The sequence below is a fragment of the Crinia signifera genome, chromosome 3, assembly GCF_055691185.1.
Source record: "Crinia signifera chromosome 3, ASM5569118v1, whole genome shotgun sequence".
In the NCBI taxonomy this organism is placed as follows: domain Eukaryota; kingdom Metazoa; phylum Chordata; class Amphibia; order Anura; family Myobatrachidae; genus Crinia; species Crinia signifera.
Window position 1 is genome coordinate 205,091,488 of NC_139219.1, and position 16,324 is coordinate 205,107,811.

Consider the following 16,324-nt stretch of genomic DNA (forward strand, 5'->3'; position numbering starts at 1 on the left):
GAAGGTTCTCAGGAAGCACAGCATCCCAAAATGGGCTGTTTGGCATGACTGCAACAAGGTTGTATGAAGACACATCTATATAACCGCCAAGCACACTTCTGGCATTTTGTCTTCAATGGAAATCAACTATGGCTAAGGAAGTTCTTTACAACACTGCTGTAGAAGGTTCCACAAATGTGTAGCGCTTGTAGGCTGCTTTGCTTCTACTCTTCTGCCCAGGTCATTCCAAATGAGCTCAATGTGTTTAAGTCTGCAGAACGTTCTGGCCATCCCATGATTTGAAGCATATGGTCTTGTTGTTTTCATTTAAGGTATTTCTGGCAACGCCTGAAGTTATGTTTTGCGTCATTATTTTAATATTGGATTAAACCTTGATTAACTAGGTAAAGACCTGTGTGTATTGCATGACGGGACCCATCAAAAGAGCCCATCAGTCCGAAATATCTCCTCCCAGTCTTCAATAGTCCGCTTAGTGACTCAAGCAATCCTCTTTAGAATCGGTGTACGGTATTATCACATTAATTGTTCCCTGAAAAGGCCTTTTATATATCTCTGAAATTGACATTATTTGTTAACCTAAACATTTTTTAATCTCTATCAAGTTATTAACACTTATCTTTGTACAATTTCAGTTTAATCACTGTATTTGCATTCTAAAATGTAAATAAATACTGGCTAAATAGGGTGTTCTATAACCTTTGTGCAGTAGTGTAAAAGTATCACCCACAGTTTCTGTGTGCTACTATACTAAAACTGTGTAGTTACAGTATATTTTAGCTTCCATTCATTTGCATTCCAGGCTAAATTGGCAGCAACACACCAAGACCTTCTTAACCAACTGCAAGTGTTGTCTGAATGGATGACCACCAAGAGCACATCTATGGACTTTTCACTGGACATAAATGATGTGGAGAAGGTGAAGCACACTCTGCAGTCTATGAAGGTACAGTACAGAAAATATACATAGACCATGGGCAAGATGTACTAAGCCTTGAAAAGTTATAAAATGGAGAATGATAAACCACCAACCATTCAGCTCCTTCCTGTCATTTTTCAAACAAAGCCTGTTACATAGCAGTTAGGAGCTGATTGGCTGGCTGTTTATCACTCTCCACTTTATCACTTTTCAAGCTTAGTACATCTAGCCCCATGTCATGTAATTATTATTTTAGCCCTCTGCTCCAATGGTTATATATGCAGTACTGATGCCTGACAACATATAATATTGTACATTTATCATATGTACAGTTAGATGCCTGGTACGTAGAGCCTTGATAAGAAATGTGAAGGTTACTGTAGGTCTACTGTAAAAGGGAAAAAGGAAGGTGGTAATATTTAGGGAAATAAGAGTTTTTTACAAATGATCTGAACAACATCATTGCTGTGATTTCACCTACAGAATATAAGCAAGCAGCTTTCAGAGCAGAAGGTTGAACTTGAGACGACAGCATTTGATGTCCAGTTCTTCATATCTGAACACGCCCAAGATCTTTCTCCAAGTCAAAGCAAACAGCTATTGAGATTACTGAATGCAACACAAAAGAGCTTCCGGGATGCTCAGGGGAAGATTTCTACCCACACCGAGACCTTAAAAAGTCACTTGCTGCTAGCACAAGACATGAATGAGCAGAAGGTTTGCCTCTCACTGCACGTGGTGCTTGCAGAATATCTGTTTGCAGTTTTCTTGTGGGGCCACTTTGCCGTTGAGTAAAATAGTTTGAGATTTGTTTTTTAGGTGGGAAATAGCATGAAGCTCACAAATGATGCGTTTAAGGATAACCCAAGTCATGTGTGGCCTTTTTGTCATTTAAAGTTTTTGTTGCGTCCCCAGCTTTGAAGGGACTTGACTGTACCTCTAACTTCTATATACAGCATTCTAAGTACGTACTGTGCTCAGGGGTAATTCTAACTACAAGCATCTTACCTGTCAATTTTAAGGCAAAATGCCACATATTTTTTTGTTTTGTAGGACTGGCAGCTAATAATTTAATGGTTGGCATTAGATGAGGCCCTATGGTACTATGTTCTCAAAAGTCTGCAGTATTGTTAAATCCCATGGCAGCTGTGTGAGCAACACTAACCCAGAGGTGGGAGAGAGGAATCCCAGTGTAGAGATATTGGGGTCTGTGTAGTGTGTAATAAGTCATGGAGAGAGGTACAGTACCAGCCAATCAGCTCTTTACTGTCATGGTACAGTTAGGAGCTGGTTGGCTGGTACTTTATCTAAGTCCCCTTTATCTTTCTCATTGGCTTAGACCCATAAGTCTCTAAATACCAAAATATTTTCTATAAAGTTTGGCACACTGAAAACATAACTATATATATGAAACACTAAACATATCCCCTATTGTGTCAGCTTCTTCTAATTTTACATTCAGACCCATCACATACGTAGTATGTGGCTTGATAATTATACTGTGCCATAAGATTCAAAGGTCCCCTCCATTCATCAAAAACTATCCATGTTCTACACAATGGGGGAGATAGGATATATATAGATATTTTTTGACAGTTGGGCAGGCGTATTATACATAATAGAGTGAAACCCATACAAATCCTCCTTACATATGCATCATGCATTAACAATCATATCTTCAATCTAACCTCTGTTTGATATCTTCTTTTTCTGCGTCACTGCATAACACAGGTTCCAGGATAACAGGATATTGGGATTATCAACGCATCCGAATGACCATCTCTAACATGTGCATGGTCAAGCTTTGGTCAAACCTTTCTCAACTTGGCCTACTTGCAAATCTGTGGAGTGAATGTAATGTTTTTCTTTTCTACAATCCAGTCACCTTGCTCAAACCATGATCCACTGCTGCCATGTTTACAGCATACTGTGCTCTGTGACTGTTAGGTGCTGCAGTACCAAGCAGAGTCTTAGCTAGTATCTCTGTACTTCCTGTAGGATGCGGAGGTGCAGCTGCAAGAGCACAAGGAGAAGCTTCAGGAAATATGTGACCTGCTCACACAAACAGAGAACCGACTGATTGGTCAACAAGACTTGCTGACGGCACGTGACAGCCCAGCTGAGCTGCAGCACTGTCAGACTGAATACGAGGTATTGTAGAGGACTTGCTTGTAGAGGAGAAATGATACTATATTTGTTTGATTACATATTGATCCGATTGTCCTGGTTACTTTTCAGCCATTGTAAATTTTGAGCTGCTTTAATGTGTGCAAATCCCAGTATCTGCCTACAATGAAGCTACTTTATTTGTAGATCAATTTATTATTGGCCATGTGAGTAACCTATGGCTACTCAGAACTGGCGAAGGAACTAAGATGCTGATACTAGTGAACGTGCATGTAAGAACATAGTCATTGGCCCTGACACCTATAACACAAAATCTTTTTTTAACTACCTTTCTTTACTGTCCATTAATGGCACCTAACTGTCAATCAATGTTTCTTCACGGGGGCATTGAGATGCTTGCACCTTGTGACACGCATTTGCAGCTATAAAAACATTGGACAACTGCATAAAAGTTGTAATAGTGTACATTTCTGAATCAGGCCCTTGGTCTGCAATGCCAATTGGAAAGGATCACAGATATGAAGTCTTTTTTGCATTGTTTGTTTATTGCTACAGAAAGTATCTCTACATATCTGCCGATTGCAGTTGGTGTATCGGGACAAGGGACATTGCTGCAACACACTGGCATTGTGACTGTGACATAATGGCCATGGCTTTTCCATGGTCTTGGCCATGGCCAAACACCCTGATGGGAATGTTGTGCTTAAGTAAAGGTGGGAGGGGAGAAGGTTTGCTCTCACTCATATTGGAGGCACCAGTCTGAACTAACTGCCCGCAGATCAGGACGAATGTGCTGATTGTGACATAGCCCCCACAAATCAGTTGGAAGTTATTTAAGGGCTAATTGAAGGAATAGACAGCAACTGTTATTTACTTTCAGGAGACATGCTGGTGTAAATGGGAATATTGTTTTATAGACAGAAGTGCCATTATTTAGGGTGGGTTGAGCTGTGCAGCATTTTCAGAAAACAGGATTGTGTTGTCCTTATTTTCTGGGAGTGCTGAGGTCAGGGTCTGTATCTGTGGAAACTGACTTTCTGTATGTGCATTTTCACATACAGCAGGGGATCACACAAGATCTATGTACACATGTCCTATTGCTGCGTTGGATCCAATCACGCACACATTCACATACAGTAGTCACACGCATATATACAAATACCTACATAACATACATAGTGGGACTTGCATACATACAGAAAGTGCCATCTCCATGAGTCCCTCTTACCCTAAAGGCTGGTCATTGGAAAGTCCTCATCACTGCAGCAGCTCCTTACAACTTTACTGTGCTGCTGGCACTGACCTCACAGTGCTGTGTAGCCCTGCTCTTTTTGGATGCCACCTCCCTCGTCTCTACTCCCGCTTGCACTGATGTCCTGCTCTGCCCTGCTGCTGTAATTAAATGATGTGCAGACCTTGGACCTGGGGATCATGCTCCAAACTTAATTCAGCTCTGACCAGGAGCAGTCACTCTGATGTACAGTATGTCCGGCCTTTTCAAGGTGACTGTATACTATAGGTACAAATAAGAACATTTCTGTGAACATTCACTGGTCTAATAATTGTATCTGCAAGCTTGCTACAGGGAGAGGGAAAAGCATGAAGGAGGGAGACCTGGTTTGAGAGAGGACCTAGAGAAGACAAATTAGAACCTAAAAAGACTAAAGAGTTCTTCTGGACCTAATATTATTCCGCATCCTCTTTCATTCCACTGGCACTCCTAGATGAAACCATGATTCATAATATTCATTATGCTGTACTTTTCTAATTAACTCCTGTGGCTATGAATATTGGTGATCTTTCATGACACATATAAACTTGCATTTTCACTGTCCTATAATGCGTACTATACTGTATGTAGTTTAGGGAAATGTGTAACATCTGTTTATTGACAGATGACTCAACCCCTTTCTCCCCTTTCCCCTACTAGTGTAACTTAATATGCAATTTTACGAATTCTAAGCAAACAATGTCCTGTTCAAGATTGAGTGATTCTTTTTCATTAAATTGTAGGAGTTACAGAAAGATATGCAAGCTGGTGCCAGTGAACTGGCGGAGATTGTTAAAAACACTGAGAAATTCCTGCAAGAGCATGGAGATAAGCTTTCTCCAGAGGAGAGAGCCATCATTGAACAGAAACTGAAGGAGGCTAAAGCGAAGTTTGAACTGCTGCGTAAGAAAGCGGAAGAATCAAAGAAGGAGCTAGAAAAGGCAGTCACCACAGCTATTAAACAGGAAACAGAAAAGGTCATTTGTGTTTGTTTTATTATAGTGACTGTTTGGCATTTCACTTATTTATTTATACATCCTTTGTGCTTTATATTGGATATTAATATTATACCATATAGATTGGTTGCTTGTTTGGGTGCCCTAATGCTGTTGGAGCACTGAATATATGACAGAATTTGAATTACTAACTGAAGAAATATATGTGACAGTTTTGTAACAAACATAATTAATGATAGTTTCAAATCAATCAGTGTAGTTTGTGACAGCACTTAACTGCCATATTAGCTGAAAGTAACTGCCATATCAGCTGAAAGTAACTGCCATATCAGCTGAAAGTAACTGCCATATCAGCTGAAAGTAACTGCCATATCAGCTGAAAGAATATCAACTATTCATTGCAGGCATGAGCCAGTGCTGCAGCTTCATTGCTCTGATTCCTTTGTATAGATTTTAAAAAATGGGGTGCAAAGGTCCCACAAAAATATTTAGTCACCTGATGGTCCAAACTTTCTCAGTAAGCACTTTGGTAGCTTCTTCAGAAGGATTGGACCATTATATAATTTAATCATGCACCCAATAACCCACAGTCTGATAATTAAGTTGTGGGTCATTGCAGTACATATTTGTCAGCGTACCAAAGGACTGTGCCATTAGGAGAACCCCAGTTCAGCCACAATTGATGTAACTTGATGGCAACGTGTGTGGTCAGGTGCATCGATCCACAATGCGGACAATTCTGAAAGACCCTGAAAACAAGTATTGTGTGACACTCCATATCATGACATCGTCTGCAGTGTCTAGCACTCTAGAGCAATATAATACATGTGTCGCACTTTAGTGTTGTATACAGTTACATACTGTTATATGTTATATATGCTGTATTGTTTGCAGGATTTGTAAATTGAACACAAACTACAGTATTAGCAGAACACATTTTTTGTTTTGTGAGTGGTCCTAGATGTTAATTGTTTGACAGGGGATGTTTAATGCAGACGCAGTGCATGGAGCATGTAAAGGAGGCAGGCGGGCGGGCAGAGGAGCAGAGGCGGGCGTGCGGAGGAAAATGGAAGGGATCGGGCACAGGAGAAGGCTGCATCAGACTGGGCGGTGTGGCCTGCGCAGCGTGACCTCTACTGTCACGCTACACAGGCTGCACGCAGGGGTCAGGATTTGGGAACAGCCGGGCAGCGTCTGAGCGAGTGCTCAGACGCTGCCCAGCATTAGACTGCACATGCACAGTCTAATCCCGAAATCCTGGGATTGGATACTCCAATCCCGGGATTGAAATCCCGGACATTTTGAGGCCAAATCCCCTAATCCCACCGATCCCGGGATAGGCCACCCTAGTGTAGACCTATTGACTGTTAACCTAGACACTGTCAACCAATCGTCTGCATCCCTAAAAAAGACACCCACATCAGGCTGCCCTGCATTATTGTTCAACACCATTGCTTTTTTTTAAAAATGGGAGTTCTATTGAAGATGGGATGTTGCCCATAGCAACCAATCAGAATCTACTTCTTATTTATTTGTCTAAAGTGCCAACATCCAGCTGATTGTGCTGCAGGGTGTAAAGCAGTTTTTTGCATTTAAAAAAGAAAATGTCTTGCTTTAAATCTACTACTATTCATGTTCTGTTTTTTTTGTGTGATTAAATTACAACTAACAGTTGATTTTTTTTTCTAGTCTGCTGCTGTAGAGCAGTTGGAAGAAAGTAAAAACAAAATTGAGGGCTTACTGAATTGGCTTTCACACGTTGATGAAGAAGCAGAAAATGGAAACAGAATGATGAAACCTAAAATTCAGCAAAATGGAACTTACCACAAAGAAAGTGAAATCCAGTCTGTATTGGATGGAGTGGAAGAAGTTAATGGTAACTTGATACAGTCTGATGGGAAATCTAACATTATGGCTGAGCAGAATCAGTCTGAAGAAGATCTAAGCAGCCAGTATCAAAAAGTAAAGGTACGGTTACTGGTTACTTGTGATGGATGCCTTCGCCAAATCAAACTATTGTCCAGGGGGAAATATTGGGAGTCATACCTGTTGGAAGAGGGCATGAAATGATTGGATGTGAGCTAATGAGATGACATTCATATCCACTTATGTGACACTGACATCTGAGCCTCTTAGTGTACAGCAATCAGTAATGAGATTTGATCACCAAGGGCCTGATTCTGAGATGGATAGTCAGAAATGTGCACATAAATACAAAGTGGCGTTAATTTTGGTGTTAAGAACCAAGTAACTCTGATCCAGTAAATCTCTAAAGAATGCAGGAGTGTTGCAATTGTTTGGGGTATGTCTGAAACTGATCCTGAATGCAGCTACAATGTCTCCATGACTTGCAAAGCTGCTTGTCATCGTTTTGATACAAATTCATACACCAGTAACATTTGCGTATTTTTGCACAGCTCCTGCGTACCGTTCCCAGCTGTGAATGCATTTCTGTATATATCTCTAAATCAGGCCGTACATTCCTCAATAGAAAAGAAGTTTGACATTGAGGGTTTTTCAGACCTGATCGCTGAGGTGCGATTACACAGGCCAGGCAATTATAGAACAACTGTGCATTTGTACAGACCGTGGCGTGCATGTGCAATGCCATCCAGTGATAAAATCCAGCATCTTTTCTAATCACAATGTGTTTGCCAGTTTACTGGGAGTGTCAGGAAAAACTCAGGTGTGCCCAAGCGGTTTCAGGGAGAATGGGTGACATCCGTTCCGATCCCAATCGGCCTGTTTCTACCGAACTAGCAGAGTATGTTCTGGGTTATGCACAGACTGCACATACTGGGAAAGTCATTTGCTGGTGAGTACGTTGCGAATGAACCTGTGATATTCTCACAAACCATTTGCAGGCTTACACAGAGCAGGATTTCACTCTGTTGAGTCAGCTGCTATGTGATCACAGTGATCCGCTTACCAGAGAAGCGATCAGGTCTGAATAACCCCCATTGCTGCATTTTTTTTCATTTAAGCAATTAATAATATTTACATTTATAATATCAATTGTAGGCTCAGCATGAGAAAATTGTGTCTCAACATCAGGCGGTTATAATAGCCACACAGTCAGCACAAGCGCTGCTGGAGAAACAGGGCCGTCACCTCCATCCCGAAGAGAAAGAAAAGCTCCACAAAGACATAGAAGCACTGAAAGCTCAGTACGAGTCTGCTCTGTGTGATTCTGAACGGAAAATGAAGGCAATCCAAACCGTGCAAGAGGAGCTGGAAAAGTTTACGGCGGACTATAATGAGTTTGAGAATTGGCTGCAATACTCCAAGCAAGAACTGCAACATTTGGAAACTGGGGCTGACGATTTTGCAGGTATCGTGGCCAAGCTGCAAAGACAAAAAAACTTTTCAGAAGATGTGATTTGTCACAAAGGGGACTTGCGTTACATCACCATATCTGGGCAGAGAGTACTAGATGCTGCCAAATCATGCAGTAAGGATGATGTTGAAGACAACAATAATGCCAGCACCATGGAGACCTGCAAGATGGTGCAAGACAAACTAGACGTTGCTTCAGAAAGCTTCAATTCTTTGCATACAAAGGTATTTTACTTTTGCCATTATGTCTCTGCAACCTCTGCTTGTTTTACCATAAATGGGAATAATCATGTTCTGTGGGCTTTAGTTATGTGAACAGAAACACATGTTAAATGGTTATTAGATACAGTTTAAATGGTAATTAAATACATTTTATACAAGTAATAAATACCATACTCTACCTATATCGGTTTGTAAAACAGTACATACTGTAAGAGAAATTTCAGACATTTTGCATCAAAATATTGAAAGCTAAAAAAGCAATAAACAGATATAATGGAGTCCTATCTAACACATTATCCTGGCACTATCTATGGTGCTCTATGGTGAATCAACAACTACATATGTGAATAGTCCTTATGTATTCATAGTTACCCAGTATTACTTCACATTAATCCTAATGGCCAGCGAGAGCAAGTGCAGGGGGTCCTGATTATTTTACTGACATCTATAGCTAGATCACTTATTGTTTTTTCCATATGTAATGTCATCTCATCATTATTGTTTCCACATACACCTATCCCACGCTTGGTGCCAAAGGCGTGTCTGGAAATCATGTCGCTTTGTTATACACGAACCTCAGTATATAGATATGTATTCATACATCTAGCATCAGTACGCCATGCAGCACTGGAAATGTGTCTTCACTGCAAAGCAATGTGACTAGGATGCCCAGCGGGGCTGCGTTGAATATTTTAATATATTAAAATTGTACATTGTGGCCAGTATTCAATGCCTCAGATTCGCCGGTTTTTTTCAGTGAATTTGGCAATTCGCTGGGTTTACGGCGAATTTTCTGTTAGAAAAAGCAATTCTCCCTATTCAATGGATGCAATTCGCCACAAATGAACAGCGAATGTCTGCCGATTCGCCGTAAAATTATTCTCCACAATTCGCCTGTGATTTTCAATGGGGTTTTTAGTGGAATTCGCCGACAGTGTATTCAATGCTCAAATGGAGAACTGCTTTCTCCATTGATTTTCGCCATGATTCTCCGTTTAGCATTCGTCATCTTTTTTAGGTGAACTGTAATGTGATCTTTTAAATTAAAGCGTGTTAAATTTTTTTTTGGTGTTAAAAAATCAGAATATTTTTCCTATGAAGGGGCATGCTATTTTTATTCATATACTTGCAGCACATGAATATATTTTTAATATATATATATATTTTTTTAAACAATATTTTTTTTTTTTTTTTTTACACATTCGCCAGCAGGGGGCCGGGAGCCGGAGCCGCTCATTAATATTCATATATTCACTGCACGCTGATCCCGATGATCGGGACCAGTGAGTGCAGCGGCTCCGACCCCTGCAGCACCCTGCAAGCCCTTCTGCTGGGGGTGAGGTGAGGGGAGGGAGGTGAGGGGAGGGAGGTGAGGGGACGGGAGGGGGAAGAGATATGCGGGGGACAAGCTGACAGGGACGGCTCCAGCAGTAGCAGACCTCTGACTCCGGCAGCCACAGCACGGTGATGTCAGCGCTGGGACTGCTTGAGCCGGAGGCTCTGCTGCTGCTGGACCTGTCCCCAGGCTGTGCGGAGGCTCCCGCCTGCATCAGCGCGCTCCCCCGCCGCGACACCAGTCCCTCCCATCCCCCTGCAGACTCCAGACAGGCATGGAGCATCTGCACAGGGGGATTCGTCACTCTTGCCACTATTCGCCGTCAGGGGCAGCGAGCCCCTGACGCATTGAATAGTCAGGGCTGGCGGCGAATTGAAGGGGAGAGAAAAATCATGGCGAGCGCACTGCGAATCAAAAACAGGATTCGCTGCCATGCGCTCGCCATTGCATTGAATACTCCCCTGTGTGTTACTCTATGTATGGAGCAGAATAGATCTTATATTGGGGAAAAAGCTGCAGCTGCTGCATTGTAGGATGTTGTGTGCAGATACAGAGGGTGATATTTAATAGGATGAGATATTCAGAAAGTGAGAGATTTGGGAAGAAATCTCCAGGTTTTTTAAAGTGGCAATCATTTACACTGCAAAAGCAGTTTGAATTTGCAGTGTAAATGATTGCCGCTTTAAAAAAACTGGAGATTTCTTCCCAAATCTCTCACTTTCTGAATCTCTCATCCTATTAAATCTCACCCAGAGTTGCAGTCACACACAGATATACAAGTGTCATAGACCCACATTAATCCGCACAGTCTCCTCGTGCATCCTAGTTACATTGCATTGCTTCTAAGACACATTTTCTTAAAAAAAAAAAGGTACGAATGGGCAGAATATTCTCACTCGACCTGGCGTGTCAGGAGCGGGCTGTTTGGTGCATCTGTAGCCTGGAACTCTGGCAATACGCCCATGACACTTATATGAAATGGACGTGTTACATGTTTTCCTAGGTGCACAGTCAGGCCCAGTATAAGCTGATATTATTGTATAGCATAACAATCAAAATTGAACCATAAACAGTTTTCAGTTGTACTAGCTATACACCCAATCAGCTGTAGGACACCAGAGAAGGGGTAAGAACTAAACCCTAATGTCTAATTAGATGAAAGTACTAAATCTCACAGTAGGTGGATTCATCCCTCAATGAATCTGAATTTCAGGGAACAGCTGTAGCGACAATAAACATTTCTGATTGCAGAAATTCACTGTGTGGTATGTTGTCGTGTCCGTTCTGTGATACATGATGCTAATTTCCTTCATATAGTGTTCTGCCCTGGGGAATAGCCTGAAGGATTTGGTAGACAAGTGTGAGCACTATAAGGAGGCATCGTGTGGGCTGCTAGCAGCTCTCCAGAGCACAGAGGCTGCCGTGCAGAAACCGCTTTCTCAGCCTATTGCTGCAGACACCAGGAACCTTCAGAGACAGATAGAGGAAACTAAGGTATGTCATATGGGCCTTTATTCAGATCTGATCGCAGTGCAAAATGGGAAAAACCATGTGCACTGCAGGTGGGGCAGATGTAACATGTGGAGAGAGAGAGTTAGATTTGTGTGAGTTATTTTGCTTCTGTGCAGGGTAAATACTGGCTGCATTTTTTTTACACTGCAATTTAGATGTCAGTTTTAAACACACCCCACTCAAATTTAACTCTCTCTGCACATGTTACATCTGCCCCACCTGCAGTGCACATGGTTTTGCCCATTTTCCAAACATATTTGTACTGCAACCAGATCTGAATAAGGGCCATGGTTTGTTTTATCTTCATGATGTTATTACCTGCGGTATCCATATGAGTGGGATCAGCATTTTGATCTAACTATTGATAACTTAATAAAATAAAAATAACTTTTGATGCTCCATGTAATGCACATATTAATATAGTTGTCTAATTGTGTTACAGTAGTCACTATATGCTTATTGTGTACTGCTTTTAAAAAAAAGATTGCTGCTTTATATTGCCAAAAAAAAAGAGAATTTTTTTTTTGTAAAGTCACCAAATGGTGTATATAACCCCCTATGGGCAGTGGCACTGGTGCATTGGGCACATGGGCATATGTGCATGGAGAATATGTCAGGTACCTGTCATCTGTATGGGGCCGATGAATGAGTTTCTGATGCTGAAATAGCCTCTGCACAGAAAACAAAGCCGGCAATAACTGCCGCCAAATTTATTGATCTGCAATGATAATTGTTAGCTACAAAAAATACAGTAATGCTTTTTAGGTAAGATAGTATGCTTTGAGGGTTTGTTATTTACTATTTGTACTTTTGTCATTAGGGGCCAGATGCACTAAGCTTTAAAAGTGATAAAATGGAGAGTGATAAAAAGCCAGCCAATCAGCTCCTACCTGACATGTCACAGACTGTTTAAAAAATGTCAGACAGGAACTGATTGGTTGGTTATTTATCACTCTCCATTTAATCACTTTTGAAGCTAAGTGCATCTGGCCCTATATCTGTTCCTGATGGTATTCCTCCTGTTTTCAGTTGTTTTGTGAACAGGTGTCTGTTCACCAGGTTGGAGTGGAGAAGCTTAAGAAGGCAGCGGAAGGGCTTCTTGATTCCAAAGGCGGGCTACTGCTAAACAAAGATGAAATCCAAAAGCCTCTTGGTACCTAATGTGTTTTTTTCTCTTTTTGTTGTAATTTTTCGTTGCTGCCCCTGCACTTAGGCCCTCATTCTGTGTTTTTTTAGCACTGTGCATGTGCAGGCCTGCTGTGTGCGCATGCTTGCATAGTCTCTGTAGCCCTCGCACAGGTTTTAGCACCTTAAATTAATTTCCTGCATGAAATTTTGATGCCATCATATAACTAGTGTATATTCTTTATAATATCCCTATATCTGTACCAGCCTGTTATAAAATGTACACATTTACAGTTTGTACTGAAAGCCATGTATTCATATGGCATAAAGGCCCCTTGTAATATTAGCATTGTAGTCAGAACAGTCCATGCATCCTATTATCTGAGCACTTAATCCTGATTCCACTGTATAACTCAATCTAATATCATTATCCACTATCATTATGTTGTTGCACAGACTCCTGCCTTATAAAATCGGCAGTTAAATAACAATTTCTACGTTCAAGATTTTAGATACATATTTATTTTGCTAAACAACTCCAGGGTTATAACTAAACATTATTGTTTAGGGTTGTGCTTCATCAGTGGGTAACATTGACCGACTGTACTGTAAAACCCTGTATTTTTATTGGTAACATTATAATTGCAGATGAGATAGTGGGGAGATATACTCATTTATCTCAGTCGGTGAATGACTGGAACGAGAAGCTCCAGATAACACTGACTCGCTCACTCAGTGTTCAGGATGGATTGGATGAAATGGTTGACTGGATGCAAGGTGTTGAAAAGGATCTGAAAGAACATCAACAAGTGCCATTAAATTCTTCGTCAATTCAGGAAATTATTACAAAAGATAATGTAAGTGAATCTGCTGCCTTTGTCTCATGTCCCTGTCACAAAATGTATACTTGTATTGTAGTTAGTACACTATGGAGTAATCAGTACACTATAGTACACTATGGAGTAATCATTACACTATGGAGTAATGAGTACATCATGGAGTAATGAGTACACAATGGAGTAATGAGTAAACCATGGAGTGAGTACACCACGGGGCAATAAGTACTCCATGCAGTACTGAGAACACCATGGAGCAATGGGTACACCATAGCTTGATAAGTACACAATAAAGCAATGAGTACACAATTGAGTAATGGATAGACAGAGGAGCAATTAGTACACCATGGAGTAATGACAGACTTTCAGTGCAAAGCTGTAGACTGCATTGGACAGTCTTGCCAATATCAGTTCAAATACACTTGCTTTTACACACCTACATACAGCTGGGGTGGAAAATATCTAGGCCAAGTTCCAGCTTTTGGCCTTATCCTTTTTATTCACAGAAATACTGTACCATAGCCTAAAAAGAGGTGTAAAGGGTGTAGCATGCAATATGTTAGGATTTTGATTAATTTACAATAATATTCCTGTGGAGGCTGAAACCAAATGAAATGTGTTAAGTAGATTGTCAGTCATGTTGTCTCACATAGATCAAGCTTAGAGCAATATTACACATAGTGCACTAGTTGTCACATTGCCCTTTGCTTGATGCAAGTTGCTGGCAGCCAATCTCTTTCATCCATTCTTGCTTACTGCTACTAGATGCTGGAACAGGATATTGCAAGCCGTCAGAGCAGCATCAATGCCATGAATGAAAAAGTAAATAAATTCATGGAAACGGCAGATTCCTCCTCGGCCTCCTCACTACAAGGAAAGATGAATGAGCTGTCTGAGCGCTTCGCCAAAGCAACTGAGAACACCCGAGCACGCATTGAGAAGATGGAAGACCTAAAAGCGCAGGTGGAACTGTTTGAGGATCTCTCTGAGAAAGTGCAGTCCTTCCTGGACAAAAAGTTACAAGCATTTACAGAGACAGATGGCCCTGGAAAGAATGTGACAGAGCTCTCTCAATACATGCAGGTATATTATATTGTAGGAAATACAACTTAGAGATCTGATTAAATCATACAAACCACAGAAGAGTTACTAGATATTAAGGTGGCCTTACACGGTGCGTTTTTTGTGTGCGTTACGATGCGGGCTCCCGTGCACATCCCATCGCACATATGCTGCACATACTTTTTGAACTAGCTTCGGATCGCATTGCATGCAATGCGATCTAGTTCAAAACACATACAATTATTGTACCGTTTATGGGCACCTGTAGTCTTTATATTTAAATTCAAATGTGTGTCTGTGTTCGTTTGAAATATAGAGAACCCATTTACATATATGTTACAGGGCCTTCTGTAGAGATACAGATGTTAGACTGATTATTATTATTTGAATTCATATTCAGTTTACTGTACTTGCCACTTTTTTAAATAAACACTAATTGCTTTATACCCTAACCCAGTGGTAGCCAACTCCAGTCCTCGAGAGCTACCACCAGTTCACATTTTCCAGACAACCCAGCTGCTGCAAAGATGCACTCATTACTCACTAACAGATTTTAAAAGATCCACAAGTGGAGCTAATTACATCACTTGTGATTCTGTGAGGAGACCTGAAAAACATTAACTGTTGGGTTCTCGAGGACTGGAGTTGGCTACCCCAGCCCTAACCAAATCAAAAAGTCTATCCACAAGTGGGACGAGATTTAGGGGAATGTGCGGGGGAAAAAGATTACAAAACAATAATTTATTTATTATTTATTTATTTGCAGTTTCTTATATAGCGCAGCAGATTCCGTTGCGCTTTACAATAGTAGACACTGATAAAACAAACTGGGTAACAGACAGACTTGGTGGTTAGAGGGCCCTGCTGCAAGCTTACAATCTATTAGGTATATAGGAGGGAAACACAAGGACAGGCATCAGTAATAGCATAGCAGTCCCAACAAGTTACAAGTCCAGAAGGGAAGCTATATAATACATAAGTGCCTCAGAGGGTTATGCGTGTAGAACTTAAATAGATAGATAGGCTTGCCTGAAGAGGTGAGTTTTCAGGGAACGCTTGAAAGTTTGGAGGCTATGTAGTTATTTCTCTATTATTTCCATTTATATAAAAAAATAAAGAAGCATACAGATTTTTTGGGATGACGTGACACCAATTATGCAGTACATAGATATATTTTAGATATTGACATATGCATGGATCTCATCAATCGTTACAAGGAAAATCCAGAAACTCATTGTTACGTTATTCCTTCCAGGAAACCAGCACTGAGTTACTGGAGCACAGGAGGAGCCTGGAAGATGTACAGAAGCTGGCTGATGAACTGTGTGTATATGCTGTCCCTGGAGACAAGGCTCTGGTTTTGGAAAAAGTAAACACTCTGTTAAAAAGATTTCAAGATCTTGAAGAGACTGTTAAGGCAAAGTAAGTGCAATCATGTAATAATAGCCTGGATAAAAATAGCATTGACATTTATATGAATATATCAATATAAAGCTCCAGTAGCAGTAGGTTTCATAGTGACTATTGCCAGGCACCCTCATGTTCTGAATCATTGATGGCTAAACTTGGCACTCCAGCTGTTTTTGAACTACACATCCCAGAATGCCCTGCTATAGTTTTAATATT

General features: G+C 40.8%; 1 protein-coding gene across 19 annotated transcripts in view; it reads left to right on the forward strand.

Annotated features, from left to right (window-relative positions):
- Positions 1 to 16,324, forward strand: part of DST (dystonin) — a 522,642-nt gene that overhangs the window by 333,522 nt on the left and 172,796 nt on the right. For 15 of the 19 annotated variants that reach the window (XM_083177288.1, XM_083177291.1, XM_083177290.1 and 12 more), the window contains 11 exons: positions 800 to 943; positions 1,400 to 1,633; positions 2,915 to 3,067; positions 5,057 to 5,290; positions 6,959 to 7,237; positions 8,291 to 8,830; positions 11,481 to 11,657; positions 12,705 to 12,828; positions 13,449 to 13,657; positions 14,402 to 14,719; positions 15,954 to 16,120. In XM_083177288.1, the coding sequence (XP_083033414.1) occupies positions 800 to 943; positions 1,400 to 1,633; positions 2,915 to 3,067; positions 5,057 to 5,290; positions 6,959 to 7,237; positions 8,291 to 8,830; positions 11,481 to 11,657; positions 12,705 to 12,828; positions 13,449 to 13,657; positions 14,402 to 14,719; positions 15,954 to 16,120 (2,579 nt within the window). The remainder of the gene's footprint in view (positions 1 to 799; positions 944 to 1,399; positions 1,634 to 2,914; positions 3,068 to 5,056; positions 5,291 to 6,958; positions 7,238 to 8,290; positions 8,831 to 11,480; positions 11,658 to 12,704; positions 12,829 to 13,448; positions 13,658 to 14,401; positions 14,720 to 15,953; positions 16,121 to 16,324) is intronic. The other 4 variants (XM_083177302.1, XM_083177305.1, XM_083177304.1 and 1 more) reach the window with 1 other exon arrangement.